This window comes from Heterocephalus glaber, unplaced genomic scaffold (assembly GCF_053883595.1).
Source record: "Heterocephalus glaber isolate CG9 unplaced genomic scaffold, H.glaber_assembly_v1.0 deba00001593, whole genome shotgun sequence".
NCBI lineage: Eukaryota > Metazoa > Chordata > Mammalia > Rodentia > Bathyergidae > Heterocephalus > Heterocephalus glaber.
The window spans coordinates 5351302-5368966 of NW_028258368.1; the positions used below are offsets into that span (position 1 = coordinate 5351302).

Below are 17665 nucleotides of genomic sequence, written 5' to 3' on the forward strand. Positions count from 1 at the left end.
TTGACCACTCGATTCTTGAGAGCCTGTTACTGTAGCTTAGCGTACCCTTACTAATATACTATGTATTAAATCTTTAGAGCAGTACTTTTCTACCAGGTATTTGGCAATGTCTAGAGATATTTTTGGTTGTCACAAGTGGGAATGATAATGGTTCTATTATCACTTGCTGGGGAGAGGTCAGGTTTACCAAACATCCTGCATTTCACATGACTAATCCCCAGAACCAAGAACTACTTGGTCCCAAAACACTGGACCTTCTGTTGGTGCTTAAGAGGTATGCGAGACAATGTAGATTAATGGTAAGGAGTTGGCTTTGGAGTGAGACCTGGGTTCCAGTTCCAGCTTTATTGCTAACCATCCAGGCAGCCTTGGACAAGTCAACTACCCTCTCTGCCTTTAATAATCTCTAAAATAGAAACTATAATAGTGCCCACATCATGGGGCTGTAGGGTTACCAGTGCTCAAATATCAGTTGCTGTTAATGTTATGTTTTTGTGACTTCTTGTTATTGAGGTATATGTCTCAGAAATGCTAGCTCTATAGTATGTTTGCAGCTGTTGGTTTCTATTGAGGTGACAGAAATTTTGTAAAAGTTAAGGTGTCCTATACATTGGGACCTGCCTACCATGGTCCAAGGAGAATCTGACTGATACAAGTATTTTATATTTTCTAAGTTTTGACTCAAGTTCTGGCTCCAAGGCTTAGAGGAAATAACCTAAGCTGGCATCAGGCATAGTCCACATGAACTCCTGTGAACAGCCAATAGCTATTTTACCTTAGCAACTCTGAAAACCTCAACTTGCTGTATTTTTACCAATTCTGCCCCACTTAGTACTATTTCCTTTTTCTTTTCTTTTCTTTTTTTGCTGTACTGGGGATCGAACTCAGGACCTTGTGCTTGCGAGGCAGGTGTGGCACCACTGAGCTAAATCCCCAGCCCATCACTTAGTACTATTTTCTTTGGTTGTTAGCAAGCAATAAGAAGGCATAGAATACTCAAAATGGGAAAACCCATTAGGAATGGAAAGAAGTGAAAAACCAGTCCCTTTCTCCCTCTCACAGCAGATGGCATTGGCTAAAAGAGAGGAACACTCAGTGTTGTCACTTTCTAAGTTTGTGCTGCTGTTTCTGAGTAACAAGAATGTGTGTGTGTGTGTGTGTGTGTGTGTGTGTGTGTGTGAAGGGTCATGATAATAATGATAACAATAACAATACTGAAAAGATATATAAAAAATGAATAGTCGCGGATCATGGTTCTCAGTACCTGTTCCTAGGCTGTGGTTCGTATCAGCAGCACCTGATATCAAAGCTTCTTCTTGGATCTGTGTTAAGTTAGCCAATGCTGAGCGCCGCCAGGCCACAGTGCAGGTAACCTGGCTGCAGAGAAACCAGCTTGGCTGAGAGCCTGACCTTTGAGCTGCCTGGCCCGGGGCAGATCTGTGGGGCACTTCCAACCTCACTTTTTTTTAAAACCAGTGAAGTAACATTACTAAAAGTACCCTACCTTACAGGAATTCAGAATTAAGTGAATTTGTATAAACCACTTGCTATATGCCTGACCTAGAAATTAATACATTTTAGCAACTTTTATTTTTAAAACCTCCTCAGAGGCAGTTTAGAAATTGTTCATGTGTTTGGTACATATTTATTGTAAGTGATCTAGGGGTGTTGTTTTAACTATGTCTATAAATCCTTTAAAAAGCATTAGATGCTAGTCAGATCTAAAATGCAACCTAATGGTAGTGACTGGCCTGGCCAAAGAGAAAGCAGTTGTATTTTTCTTGTGATTTTTCAAGAAAACACCCTTATCATACAAATTTAGAAAGAAGAATCAATGGTATATTTAAGCTGATCATAATTAATTTATTAATACAGAAAAGACTAAAACAAATCAAAGAGTACCTTTCCTAAAATAAAATATTTAAAACGTAAAAAATATGAATAGTCAATGTGAGGTTCTACGTACAGTGATTAGAAGTACAGGAGAGAAGACTATTAACAAGTTTGCTTCTCAATTAGTATAGATCTCAACTGATTTTAAGTTCACTCATTATGATAGCTCTTGGAGGACAGAATAAAGAGACACAGCCACATAAAAGTATTTGAATGCCATGTAAAAGAAAAAGTATATTAAGTTATGCCAAGTACTACAGTGTAGGTTCTTTATTAAGTCCACCCATATAACAAGGGTTCATTAAAAACAGTCTCTGTCAAGTCTTACACTCTAGCATGGAACACATTTTATCCCTCAGTATTCAAAAAACTTTAGGCTAAATGAACCTTGTAAAAATTGTCAGTGTAATAAATGCTATTTAAACTGGAGGGAGGGTATCAAGTGAGAATATCTGCAAAGAAATATCTGTGACAATCCCTCTGATCAACAGCCTTTTCCTGGGTGCAAAATTCTTCTTCCTCTGTGCAGGGCATTGTGGCTGGTCCAGGGAAACCCCCGCAGCCCTGCCATGTGGCCATGGGAAAAGTGGGCCAGACATAAACACACACACACACACACACACACACACACACCCCTTTCCACACCAAACAGTTCTGTCTCCCACAGGACCCCTGGGAAGAAGAGGCTGAGGGATGGGCCCCAGGACAGAGGCGAACTTAGATTCCATTCTCTCCTGGCCTCAGACACCACACTAGGCCCTGTGCTGAGCTCAGGCAGAGCTCGCAGTTAACTTGCTGCACAAACTTCCCAGGCCTGGAGGTGGGTTTCCATCCTCCACTGTGTGCAAGTTCTGGAGAAGGCCTGCTAAGACAGGTGTGTTTCCAGTTAACCTGAGCCACCAGTACCCAGAGCAGCCTCGTCTCTGAGCAACAGGTGAGCAGCCTTTCCTGTGTTCCAAGTCACTCGGTGTGCGGAAAGGACCCTTCTCTCTTCCGCCTGTCCTGACACTGTCCACACAATCACCCAATAAATGAAGAGTCCACACAGTTCATAACCACAAGGGCTGGTGAGAGGAGGTTGCCATCTGAGTCTTGCTCAGCAACTGCTTTTGAATAATGCTGAATGCTTGTAGCAAAGTTAGGCTGAAGCTTCGGCTATTGACATTTTGGACATTAAGGCTGTAACACTTAGCTTTTAACACACTTTATGGATAAAGATAGTTGAAAAAGGATTTTAGGTATCTGGTATATGATAGAAAAAAAGGTACATTTTATACTTTTTATTTTACTTATTTTTTTTCACTAAATATACACATCCTCACTATCCCAAAGATTATTTTATTTAGTATCTCAGAGTTCAAAGATGCCATTTTACAGCGGGAATGTAACTCCCAATTATATGGCATTATGTAACATTAGGAACTATTTAAAAACTGTACTGAAAGGGTGAAACGGGCCATGAACTCTATCTGAGGCCCAATCTTACGAGGCTCTCAAAGGCTCTTTTACAGATCATTTAGAAAGATTAAAGAAACCCACTCTGCCAGGAAAGTCCTTGCTCAGTCAATTGAAGGTCCCATTAAACATGAAAGAGACTCTTATTTTCTACTTTCCAACTACAGAGTTCCATCTTGCCACAAACTGTAGCATTGACCATTTTACCTTTAACTGGCTTTCACGTTTATCACCTCATTTTATCTGTGACTGTTTCTACGAGCCACATATAGAGATGGAAATAACAGCCTCATTGTTCCTTTGGGCATGGGGACAGTCAAGCTCTTACCTCTCTCTCTTCCTCTCAAATGTCAAGTACACAAAATCAATACTGAGGATATTGGCCCAAGGAGCAAATAGATTAGCCATGGCAGATGGGATGGGGATCCAGAGATAAGGGTCTGGAGAGGAATGCAAGGAATGAAGAGCAATACAAATAAGAACACCAGCATTTTTTAGTTGAATTTCCAGGAAGCATTTACTTTTGAATCACCAAGTGGCAAGGGAATGAAGAATGTGTGTATTTTGGATTACTTTAATACAATGTCTCTCTACATGGGGGACAGAAGGCATGTAACTTTCTTTGCATATGTAATCAACATTTGGGGATCCTACTGTCCAACTAAGTGAGAAGATCTCCTCTCAGAAATAAGCTGCTCTGGTATTTGGGACCATGTCTGATCACTGTTTATGTTAGTGTCATCTAAATCAGTGTATATGTCAGTGATCTTTCACAAATGTCACTGTTTACAAATCCTAAAAATGAAACCTAAACCTGATCTGTGAAGATTGTGTGTTTATATAGCATTTAAATAAAACTCTCACTTATGGGGAAAATTAATTAAATTGGGAATGACTATCAACTGCTATTATTCAGATAAGAGTCGATAAAGCAGAGTATACAGAGTTTGAAACTGTGCTGCCAGGAAAATGACTTTTTTTTTTTAGGAAAATGACTTTTAATTGTCTCCAAAAATGAATAGACTGGTTTTTTTTCCCTCCCAGAAATAATTTTTGGTTAGAAAGAGATAACTAAGGAAAACCTATCTTTTGGTTCCACTGCTCCCAGCCCAGAGGTAGGGGGTTCTGAGCTGACATTCTACCACTCTCAGCCTAGAGGAGGTGAGCAGTGCAGGTGCAAACAGCACCCCCCACCCTGTCAAAATGAGAAGAAATGTAAACAAGTCTCAAAACCAGACTTCCAGATCACCTAAAGCAACCCCAAAGGGAAATGAGACAGAACACTCTGATACTCAACCACCTGGACTCCCTGAACTGGCAACAAAAGAGGATCTGGAAAAAATGAAATCAGAAATAATTTCTCACATAATAGCAGAGATTATGCCCATAATGCAAGACATGATTAATAAATCTAGAGAGGACACAGGTAAAAAAAATAGAGGAGCTGAGGAACATGATGGAATCCCAGCATAGGAAACAAAAGGAATCCATAAAACAGATACAAACAGATTGCCAGGAGATTAAAAAGGCCATTGAAAGTTTACACAGCAGATTGAGCCAATGTGAGGATAGAATTTCAGACATAGAAGATAAGATTGCAATTAGTGACCAGGAAAAGAAAAAATGCTTCAAAATTATAAGGGACCATGAGAAATCAATCCAGCAGCTGCAAGACAATGCAAAGAAGAATAACATAAGACTGATTGGAGTCAATGAAGAAATAGGAGAGAGTGCAGATAACATAAAAAAAACTGTTCACAGAAGTAATGGCAGAAAACTTCCTAAGCAGGGGAAAAGAACTTGACATACAGATAAGTGAGGCATATAGGACTCCAACTAGCCTTCATCAAAAAAAATCTACACATAGGCATATAATTGTTGGGCTGGGGATTTAGCTCAGTGGTTTTGCCACCTGCTGTGCAAGCGCAAAGACCCGAGTTCAATATCTGGTACCAAAAAAAAAAATAATAATTGTTAAGATACCAGAAACCCAACAGAAGAACAAAGTTCTACAAGCAGTTAGAGAAAAGAAACAAATCACATACAAAGGAAAGCCCATCAGAATCACAGAAGACTTCTCAATGCAAACCCTCAAGGCAAGAAGAGCTTGGAGGGATGTATTCCAAGCCCTAAAGGAAAACAGCCTCCAACCCAGATTGATGTACCCTGTAAAACTATCTTTCAAAATTGATGGAGAAATAAGATACTTTCATGACAAAGAGCACCTTAGGAACTTCATGGATACCAAACAAGCACTCTAAAAAATTTTACACAATATCCTAGGAAAAGACAATGAGGATCACAACCCCAGGAAGCACAGGAGAATGAATCCATAAAAATTAAAATTAAATGTAAAGGGGAGTATCCAACAAAAAGAAAAAGTCAAGACAATGATAAGTCAATATGTATCAGTTATAACCATCAATGTTAATGGTTTCAATTCACCAGTCAAAAGAAACAGACTGGCAGAATGGGTCAAGAAGCAAAATCCAACAACATGCTGCATTCAAGAAATATGCTTAAGAAAGAAACTCATAGATTGAAAGTTAAAGGGTGGAAAACAATATTCCATGTGACGGGAACCTGAAAAAAAGCAGGAGTAGCTATTCTCTTTGCAGATCAAGGGGATTTCAAACCAACACTGATTAAGAGAGACAAAGAAGGACACTACATCCTTGTAAAGGGAAGAATCCAAGAGGAAGAGATGACAATCATAAATATCTATGCACCAAACACTAGTGCACCCAAGTACATAAAACAAATACTAACAGACATGAAAAGTCATATATGTACTAATACAATAGTAGTGAGGGACCTCAATACCCCACTGTCACAAATAGATAGATCAACTAGACAAAAAAAAAGTAATAAAATACTAGATCTCCATCAAATTCGTGAACAAACGAATTTAACAGACATTTACAGAGTGTTCCAGCCAACAATATCAGAATATACATTCTTTTCAGCTGCACACAGGTCATTCTTCAAAACAGACCACATACTAGCACATAGAACATGTTTAAGTAAGTGCAAAGGAATTGAAGTTATCCCCTGTATATTATCAGAACATAGTGCAATGAAATTGGAGATCCATAGCAAAAGAAAGCACAACAACTTCATAAACACGTGGAAATCGAACAACACACTTCTGAATAACCAACGGGTCACAGAGGAAATTAAAGAAGAAATCAGACAGTTCCTTCAATTAAATGACAATGACAACATATCTGAATCTATGGGACACAATGAAAGCAGTCTTATGAGGGAAATTCATAGCAGTGAATGCACATATTAGGAAAACAGAGTGAGCCCAATTAAACAACCTGATGCTGAACCTCATGCTTCTAGAAAAAGAAGAGCAGGACAAACCCAAAGCCCATAGAAGGGAGGAAATTATAAAGATCAGAGCAGTAATCAATTCAATGGAGACTAAGAGAATGATGCAAAAAACCCCCAATGAAGCCAAGAGTTGGTTCTTCGAAAGAATCAACAAAATTGACAAACCCTTAGCCAACCTTATAAGAAAAAGGAAAGAAAAGGCCTAAATCCATTGAATTTGGAATGAAAAGGGTGAAACTACAACAGACTCAGCAGAAATCCAGAAGTTGATCAACACCTACTACCAGAACCTATATGCTCATAAGATGGAAAACAGAAGAAATGGACAGATTCCTAGACACATATGAATTACCAAAGTTGAATGAAGACCTAAAAATTCTAAACAACCCAATATCCATCAATGAAATTGAAAATATAAATAAGAACTAAGAACCAACTAAGAAAAGCCTGGGTCCTGATGGCTTCACTGCTGAATTCTACAACACATTTAGAGAAGAACTGCTGCCACTACTGTTTAAACTCTTCAATGAAATTGAAAGGGAACCAGTACTCCCAAATTCATTCCTGGAAGCAAGCATCACCTTGATCCCCAAAGCAGAGAAAGACCCAACCAAAAAGGAGAACTATAGGCCAATCTCACTAATGAACATAGATGCAAAAATCCTTAATAAGATACTGGCAAATAGAATGCAGAAGATCATCAAGAAGATCATACACCCTGATCAAGTGGGATTCATCCCAGGGATTCAGGGATGGTTCAACATATGCAAATCAATCAATGTAATACACTATATCAATAGAGCCAAGGACAAAAACCATATGATTACCTCCATAGATGCAGAAAAAGCATTTGACAAAATCCAACATGCATTTATGATAAAACCCTACAAAAAATTGGAATAGATGGTCTCTACCTCAAACTGATGAAAGCCATCTGTGAAAAACCAACAGTCAATATCATACTAAATGATCAAAAACTGAAATCCTTCACACTAAAATCTGGAACAAGACAAGGATGTCCAGTATCACCACTCCTATTCAATACAGTTTTGGAAACATTATCCTTGGCAATTAGACAAGAGAAAGAAATAAAAGGAATATAGATAGGAAATGAAGGACTCAAATTGTCATTATTTGAAGATGACATGATACTCTATATAGAACTCCCCAAGAATGCCACCAAAAATCTTCTAGACTTAATAACCGAATTCAGTAAAGTAGCTGGATACAAGGTCAACACACAAAAATCAATAACTTTCCTCCACATAAACAACAGACTCACTGAGAGCAAAATAGGTAAAATAATTCCTTTCACAATACCATGCAAAAAACTGAAATATCTAGGAATCAACCTAACAAAATAAATCAAAGACCTCACTTTGAAAAGAGAGGTTGAAGATGATATCAGAAAATAGAAAGACATCCCTGGTCCTGGGTAGGAAGGATCAATATAGTGAAAATGGCCATACTTCCAAAACTGCTATATAGATTCAATGCAATCCCAACTGAAATCCCAGCAGCATACTTCACAGACCTGGAGAAAACAATCCAAAAATTCATTTGGAACAAGAAGAGACCCAGAAGAGCAAAAGCAATTCTAGGTAACAGAGACATGGCAGGGGGTTATGACAACCCCCAACCTGCAACTACACTACAAAGCTACTGTGAGAAAAACAGCATGGTACTGGCAAAGAAACAGACCCAAGGACCAGTGGAACGGATTAGAAGATGCAAAAACAACGCCAGACACACTCAGTTATCTCACTTCCGTAAAGGAGCCAAACACCCTCACTGGAGGAAAGATAGCCTCTTTCATAAATGGTGCTGGAAAAATTGGGCTTCAACTTGCCAAAAATTAAAACTAGACCTGTATCTCTCGCCATGCACTAAACTGAAATCAAAATGGATTAAAGATCTAAATATTCAAATAAAAACGCTGAACCAGTTGGAACAGAGGTTAGGTAGAACTCTTGAAGACATTGGTGTAGGAAAAGATTTTATGAACAAAACCTCAGTTGCCTGTAAACTAGCACAAACAATCAACAAGTGGGATCTCTTCTTATTAAAAAGCTTCTGCACAGCAAGAGAAACCAGCAGCAGTGTGAAGAGACAACCCAAAATATGGGAAAAAATCTTCACCTGCTGGTCCTTAGACAAAGGTCTACTATCTAGAATCTATAAAGAACTTAAAAAAATAAGACCTCCTAAATTTGAAGACCCAATCTGAAAATGGGCATCTGAAATGAACAGACATTTCTCAAAGAAGTAGAAATAGCAAATAAATACATGGAAAAAATGTTCAACATCACTGGTTATTTGAGAGATGCAAGTGAAAACAATGCTGAGATTCCACCTCACTCCAGAAAGAATGGCTGCTATCATGAAATCAACCAATAACAAATGCTAGCGGGCCTGTGGGGAAAGAAGAACCCTGCTCCACTGCTGGTGGGAGTGTAGACTGGTGCAACCACTGTGCAAATCAGTATGGAGATACCTCTGGAAGTCCTATTTGACCCTGCTGGGTATCTTCTCCAAAGAATTAAAAGAATCATACTACAGTGATGTAGGTGCACCCATGTTCATAGCAGCACAATTTGTAATAGTGAAAACTTGAAAACAGCCCAAATGCCCATTAACTGGAGACTGGATAAAGAAAATGCGGTTTTTAAAAAATAAAATTGAGTACTACTCAGCCATAAAAAAATGACAAATTAGAGACATTTATTGCTAAATGGATGCACATTAGGTGATGCTCTTAAGTGAAATAAATAGGACACACATGTGTAAATACCGAATAGTTTCTCTAGTGTGAGACCTGAAAGTGTAAATAAACACTAAAAGGTATAATAGATAATGTGAAATAGGAAGAAAAGGGGCAAAGGGGAGGGGGAAGTGGGAGGGCTAGGGGAAAGGAAAGAAGGGAATGGAATTAATATGAAAAAATGTAAACAAAGTCTTTTTAAATAGGGAGGGATGGAGGGTTTGAAGGGAGGGCAGGGGAAGGGGGAAAAAATAAGAACCAAGAGAGATTATATAAAGGTGCAAATTTCCAGTGATGAATGTCATTATATTGGATACCTAAAATGTACCAATAAAATAATATTAAAAAAAGAAAATCTATCTTTTGGGTATGATAAGAAATTATCAGATTAGACTATTCACCCGAAGCTCCCTTTCATATTTAAGATTCTTTATCTGAGCCAGGTACAGTGCCACACACCTGCAATCTCAGCACTATGGTAGGCCAAGGCAGGAGGATCACAGGTTTGAGTCCAGCCTGGGCAACTCAGTGAGAGATTGTCTCAAAAACGAGGGGTGGTGAGGGGCTGGGGATGTGGCTCAGTATTAGAGGGCCCCTAAGGTTCGATTCGTAGTACTGCAAAAAAGAAGGAAAAAAAATCTTCATTTGAAAAAATACAGGATTTTAGAAAAGTCAGCTACCAAATTATAAAACCAGTTAATAATAGATCAAAGAAAACAGATTTTAAAGGAAATGATTAAAAACACCCATATAAAAATATCCAACAGGGCCGGGGATTTAGCTCAGTGGTTTTACCGCCTGCTGTGTAAGCGCAAGGACCTGAGTTCGATCCCCAGTACCAAAAAAAAAAAATCCAATAATCTTTGGTGAGTAGACTTGGCACTAGGTGGGAAAATAATTGGTGACTCTTCACGGAGAAAAAAACCTATCTCCTCAAACATTTATTAATTCTTTTAATAAATGAAAACATTCAAAATCCTTCCTTCTAACTTCTTAACATACACAGTGCATAACTGTTACCTAGAGTCAGATTCTGAGGTTTCTAGGTAGAGGTGGTGAATGACTGGATCTCCCTAGTGACTTGGGAACAAAGAAGCAGCCACGTCCTCCTAACTGGGTGTCCCCTCTATGCTCCAGACTCTTTCCCCAGAGCCTGCCTCCTGATACCTTCTTCCATCTCAGCCTCCCTACTTATGTTCCACCCCAGATTTTCAGTGAGTTCATTAAAAATAATCCAATTTCATTCAAAATAATGTCAGAATGACTCATTAAAACTTTTTTCCTAATTAAAATTCTGTTGTAGTGAGATGGATAACCTGACTGTTTTGGGAAAGACTTTAGGTAAAACAGTGGAGATCACACTCAACCAAGAAATCCAGAAAGGGCTGGTGATGACATTTTCTATTTATCATCCTCCTACCATGTACCAGACACTGTTGTATGAAATTTCGTGTTAACCCAATTCTAAGAAGTCTAGGCAGGTACTGTTAGTCCTATTCTTCAGTTGATAAAATGTGGCATAAGTTTGTAGTCTGAAAAAGAGGTCGGCAAACTACACCAGTGGGTTAAGTGGAGCTTTAAAGATTTGCTGGAGCTTGAAGGACCATTTATTCCTTTATAGGGCTTTTGAGCTACATATCTGAACACTAGCAACTAGGACCACAGGGCCTAGCAGACCTGAACTCTTTATTATCTGGCCCTAGAAAAAAGTTCCCCTACCTCTTATGCAACGCAGGGTTAACTCATGGATACAGAAAAAAGGCAAGAGCATTTGGAAACTTTTAAGTAAAACTTATACTGAAACTTTCTTAGGAAAAAAATTGTCTTTATTGGTTTTTGTTCAATTGTATCTTATTTCTTCTTGTCCGAGGTTTATTAAACAGCCTCAGAAAAAGAGTCTTCCTGGTTACACCAGTTTGGTACCTAAAGGTTTCTCTCTTAGTCAGGTGAGTTTTGATTAGGTGGAAAAATTACTAAGAAAGTAAGAGGGGAAGGGAGCATAAACTAAAGAAAGCTTCAATTATCATAAGTTTCTTGAGAGGTTGTAAAATTTTTGGCTATTTCACAGGTATTTCTTCTCAAGGACAAATGACATTGTTGAAATTAAAAAAAAATTGGCCTACTTTATTCTACATTTGGTACTACATATTGTTTTGGTTGAGCATCAGTTGACTTTTCTATTTTTACTGGGAAATTATCTCATAACTATTTTTAGGAGACAGTGTCTGGTTTTGTCATTTGTGGAACTCCAGACATGATTATGGCTTTGGGAGTTTTTTCCCCAAAGCTCTAACAGTGTATGTATTTGGTGGAGAATGGGCTTACCAGTAAATATTCTGGGACATATTTTAGAATAAAAGCCTAAAATAGGCAATAGATATCATGAGTATAGCTTTGCTATATACAAATTTGCCTTTGAAATATTAATATTCATAATTGTAAATAAAAAATGAGTTAATATCTGAGCTCCACTGGTCATTCTTACTTTATCCTCAAAAACCTACCTATAAATCAAAGTCAAATTAATAACTGAATTTCCAGAGGATGTGATATGGTACATGAGATGAGCTCAATTCACAGGGAATAATTTATGCAAGTAATTTATAATTATAATAATCACACAAAATTTTTATGTAAAACCATTTACTTTAAAAGTGAAAGAAAGAAAACATCCAAGACAAGACAGAACTTACAGTTCTGCTTCTACCCATCCCTCCCTTCCCCCAGAGACCAACCATTACAGGTCCTGGCACACGACACAGGCGCGGCTGTATGTAAGAATCACCTGGAGACCTGGGAGGAGCCCACTGCTCAGGCCACATCCCAGGCCAATGACCCAGCTACGAGCACTTTTGGAAACTCCCAGAGATGAATGGAGAGCTGTGATTAAGGTAAGAACAGCTGATGGGTTCGGTTAGTTCCACCTGACACCTCCTCATTCACCAGGAGGCTGGAAGTCCTGCACCATCCTAGCCTGCTCCAGCGCCTGTAGGTTGCTGAGATCTGTGGTGTAGGACTTACTAACAAAAGATACTAGCACGTGTGAAATATCATCATTCTTATTCATGACACATAATTAACGTGTGCAAATATTATGTGGCTGTTAACCCAGCGAGTATAGGCCTAGGGTTTCTCTTATGTTCTGTTTAAACATTCACACCTTCTGCCTCTTAGGAAGCAACACACATGCATCCCCAACCACAAAGAGCTCGGCTTTGTTCTACATTTTGCAAGCCTGTTTCTCTTTCTTGTCAAACTTGGAAAAAGTGAAGTTTGCCTTACCTCCACGATGCTTTTTAAATCTTGTACATAAGTCCTTTCAGTCTCCAGAATTTCCTGCACAACTCTATCCACATAGAGAAGCTTGGGACTAGTAGTCGAGACTGCAGTTGTGTTGGGCGCCCCATTTGCATTCGTGCTCCATGGGGCCCTGGGCTGCATCTCACTGCTGTGGTCCATGTTCTGCAGCCCTGCAGGGCTGTCCCTCTGCAGCTCGCTGCTGGAAAACGGCCGGGCTGGAACCAGCTCCAGTTTTATGGCTCCTGCTTCCTTGTCCTGGTGAAACAAGCCCAGGTGGCTATTTGAAACCAAGGTCATTCTGCTCCCGAAGGAACCATGGCTGTCCCGGGAAGAGGCAGAGGATGAGGTGGAGCCAAAGCTGACAGGTCGGTCACTGTCCGAGAGCTCCATGGTCTTGGGTTCTGAGGATCTGGAACTTTGAGCTGACGTTTTGGGATCAGGAACCTCGGTTACAGCTGATGGCACTTCAAGACGAAACCGCTGCCCATCTACATGTGTTGCAGAAAATAAAAAGGACAGGGTTATGAAGGTAAGCAACGATTCTATCAAACTGAAGATTGAAAGGAGGTCAGAGCTTAACCTGGATGCATACAGTTAATCAGAGTGGTGGCAACTTAGCAAAGAAGGAAAGGTAGACTGAGATGCAAAATGAACTTCAAGGCCATTGGCGGTGAACCTGTTAGAAATGCAAAGGTGCAGGCTCTGGCCTAGACCTTCTGACCTTGAACCTGCACCTTCCAGAGATCCCAGTATGATGCATATATATTACAGTTTAAGAAGCCCGACATCTGAAGTCTCCAGTGTGACCACCTGGAATGACTCATGTATGCAAATTAGTCGAGATTTACTAAATTAGAGACTTAGCGGTTAGGGCATGAGGAATCTATAACAAGCACCGCAAGTGATTCTAATGTACTTAAGAAGGACCCTATGTGATTCCTGAGGAATTCTGAGAAATGTTCCAGATTTTAAGTCTCCCTCCACAATTCCACAGAATTTCAAATAAGCCTCCTGGAAGTACTGCAGCTTCAATCACTGTACATTTTCACTTGTACAAGACATCAAAGGAAGTGTCATATGATAGCAATTCCCTAACACTAGGCAAAGAAACAAATATTAAGACCCATATTCCATTTAAAATTCCTTCTTACATCAGCATTTCTCTAAATTTCTTCTTGAGAACCGACACACACCATTAGCCAGCATACAGGGAGTCATACTATTTGTAAGTGCGTTTGATTATAACATTCCATAAGTAGGGCCAGGGATTTAGCTCAGTGGTACCGGTGCCTGCCTCGCAAGCGCAAGGTCCCAAGTTTGATCCCTGGTACAAAAAAAAAAAGGTAACATTCCATAAGTAAAGCTCTAAAATGACAATAAATATAGAGACTAAATCAGAAAAAGTAGAAGAAATGAGCTGTTAATGTTTCTAAGAGGGCATAAGGAGAGAGTATCCATTAAGGATGCTTAAAGCAACCTTCAAAAGGTCACTTAATATCCATAGCACTTAAAAATGAACCTGGGTCCAAAGAGACCGTACATGAGAATTAAACTTTCACAAGCTATTTTGATCAGACACTCAAAGTTCCAATCTTCTTCATTTGTAAGGCAGGATCAACATTTTTCCCCTCATAATAATGGAATTTCAGGTTTATAGAAACAATATGGGACTGGTGGTGTAGCTCAGTGGTAGAGTGCTTGCCTGGCATGCATGAGGTCTTGGGTTCCATCCCCAGCACCACAAAAGGAAAAAAAAAGGAATATGCCTGTGATAAAAAGTGTGATTAATGAGGAAATTTGCTTCATATTGGCAGGCTACCTTACTACTACCCAAATCCATTTTCATGGGTTTTATTAGAAAAATGAAACAGTGAAACATGTTTGAACAGTTATAGTATGACAAACACAGTAACGAGAACATAGATTAATGATCAGTTTTCAATAGGAATATGAATTTGTTTGACCTATAATAAAGATCAAACAGCTGGTATCAGTGTTTTTAGAATATAAAGAATCCATCAAGTCTGTATCATTAAACATACTGAATTTTTCGAGATTCTAGTCATGGTAACTATTAAAATTATGTATATTGAATAAAATAACTCACTCTGGGTCAACAAGAAGGAACTGTAAAAAATATGTAGGAAATGAGCAATTTCTAGGTATAACCACTACCACGTGGTCTGTAAGTGTTGAAAGCGTTGGCAATATTCTTTGTTTGCTCTGTCACAACTTTATGGGCTATGAAACATGGGTTGGTTAGTAGTTAAACTGCACTTGACCTAAAAGGCTTGATCCAATTTGAGTGTGGCAAAATCCAAGCAGCAGCCATGCATTCGGGTCTGCTGGCCGCAGGACATGCTTGCCCACTTTGAGGACTGACATTAAGAAAGGCTTGGGCAGTTCAAGATAGGAACAGATGGAACCAAGTTTTCTTCCCCCAGCATCCAAAATACCCATAGCTTGAGGTTGATTTCACTGTAGGGAATGGGTACTGTCTTGGGAAGAATATGAGGATTCTTTAGAGCCCCAAGGGTCCAATGAGGCTATGTGTGGGACTGAACATAAGTTGGACATTCTCAATATGAAAGGCCAAGTCTAGATCAAACGACATTCCCCCATAGATCCGGATATGCTGGTCTCCAGGGTGAGCTGATGTCCTCACTAGAGAAGACTCAGTCTTCTCACTGGTGCAGAGAACCGTCTTTAACAGTCTGCACAACTCTTGCCACGGTATTCATTATCAGGACTAGTGAAAATGAACATAATAGAAAGGCTCATTTCTTTCTGAGCATTTCTTTTCTCTACTTCCTTTCCCTTCAAGTTAGACAGCCAATATGGGGACAGACAGGTTAAAAAGGAATAAGAATTATTTTTAGAGGAGTTTGTTGGGCTGATAGGGATGGTGATGCCTTGAAAAAATACTTGCAAAGGTGGGAAAAAGTGAGATATGAGACTCAGACCAAAAAGGGACCCCATCATGAACAAATCTCTAGTAGCAACATGAAAGGGACAGTGTTCCAGGAAGGCCATATAGGTCCCAGTACCAGGCGCTGTACTTCAGCCCACAGTGACCAGCCTATGCTTTGGATCGCCAATTAGACACTTTATAAAATACTACAGATACTTGGTATCTGTGGTATTTAGCTAAGCTCACTTACCCAAACAAAATACTTTCCAAAATTACCAATGAGAAAAGTGAGACATTTAAAGTCTGGTCATGTTATTTCAGGTAATATGACACTACCTTTGCTAATGGATAACATTTTTTATGTTAACTCACTGCTTAGAAGATAATTATAGTTTTCTCATATAAGGAAATGCGCCTCATAAAAACTGTCTAGTCTTGTTCTCACCACCCTTAAAATTAAGATTTTCACCCTGTCTGGACTGTTCTTTCTAATACAACTTGTCATTTATTAACATTTATCTCTAGAGTTGTGCTGCTCAATGAAATAGCCACTAGTCACATGTGACTACTGAGCACTGGCAATGTGGCCAGACCAGATGGAGGTGTGCGGTAAATTTCAAACACGCTCTGGATTTCAATGATTTAGTCTGAAATGAAAATTATAGAATAGTTCATGGATCATTTTTTGGAATAGTGGATTAAATAAATTTCCTTATTAAAATTATTTTCACTAGTTTCTTTTGTTATTTTTGTTTTTGAGACAGGGTCTCACTATGTAGTTCAGGCTGGCCTTGAACTCACTATACAGCCCAGGTTGGCCTTGAACTCGTGGTAATACTCCTGCTTCAGCCTCTGAGTGTTGGGATTACAGGCGTGTGCCACCACATCCAGCTCTTCATTTTATTTTTTTAAAGTGGCTACTAGAAAAGTAAATCTATATGTGGCTTATATATATTTTAGTTGGCCAATGCTGATATAGACATCTTCTAGATAATTATATTATTCTGTAAGGTTTAAATGTAATTTCTTATCAATCTTTGTTCAAATAATAGTAAACAGAGATAAGCACATATCTTGGTTTGTCTTTTTGTTTACTCCATTCATGAATATAAAATACTATTGTCTTGTTTTCTTTTGTTTTGTTTTCTAGACAGGGGTCTCACTACGTATTCCAGGCTGGCCTTGAACTCACTGTGCAGCCTAGGCTGGTCTTAAACTTGAAGCGATTCTCCTGCCTCAGCTGGCCAAGCTACCATGTCCAGCAACACAAATATTATTATGAACTAGGAAAAAGAGAGTTGGAAGATAATTTCAGTTTAGTAGATGTTGGAGTAACTGATGTTTCACGATAAACACCCAACTGGAAGACTATGGAACAATAAGGCATTTCCTTCTGCCTTGAGTGAAAGATTAACATTTGTGTGGTTTGCTTCTCTTCTTCTTATAACTTGCCTTTCTTCCTGAATCTCAAGGGAAGAGCTATTAATATAACAATTTCTGAGAATGAGTGATTCATCTCAGGTTTATCTTTTGACCCTGAATACCCTAAAATAAGCTGGGGCATTGCTCATGGTCACCTGAGGGTCATGGCCGTGGTCAGTGTGATCCTTGCTCAGTCTGGGGAGGTGGGGAGGAGGTATCTGCACCGGGTCTTGGAAGCCTGATTCTTAGAATGACAAGGGCCAGCTGGTCTAACATTTCCTGTTTGTTCCATTCTCAATAACACGAAAAAATGGCTAGGCAGCTCCCATGGAGATAGCCTCTCACACATGTTAATTCATGACAAATCTCTCTCTCTCTCTCTCATTCTCTCTCTCTCTCTCTCTCTCTCTCTCTCTCTCTCTCTCTCTCTCTCTCTCTCTTCTAAGGGAAAAAGCTTTAATTTACTGGCTTTTCTGCTTGCTCTTCACACTTCCATTATTTTAACTGCTGTTCTTCAGAATGTCACTGGCAGAGTGAAAAGCAATCCATCTTGGGTTTAACTTGTTTCTCAGGCAGATTAAGGT

General features: G+C 39.2%; 1 protein-coding gene and 1 non-coding gene across 12 annotated transcripts in view; one reads left to right on the top strand and one right to left on the bottom strand.

Annotated features, from left to right (window-relative positions):
- Plekhg1 (pleckstrin homology and RhoGEF domain containing G1) overlaps positions 1-17665 on the bottom strand; it is a 256733-nt gene that overhangs the window by 83555 nt on the left and 155513 nt on the right. For all 11 annotated transcript variants that reach the window (XM_087193459.1, XM_087193458.1, XM_004856881.3 and 8 more), the window contains one exon: positions 12731-13236. In XM_087193459.1, the coding sequence (XP_087049585.1) occupies positions 12731-13138 (408 nt within the window). In that variant the 5' untranslated portion in view covers positions 13139-13236. The remainder of the gene's footprint in view (positions 1-12730; positions 13237-17665) is intronic.
- Trnaa-ggc (transfer RNA alanine (anticodon GGC)) lies at positions 14421-14492 on the top strand. Its single transcript has one exon. It is a non-coding gene; the product is annotated as a tRNA-Ala (tRNA).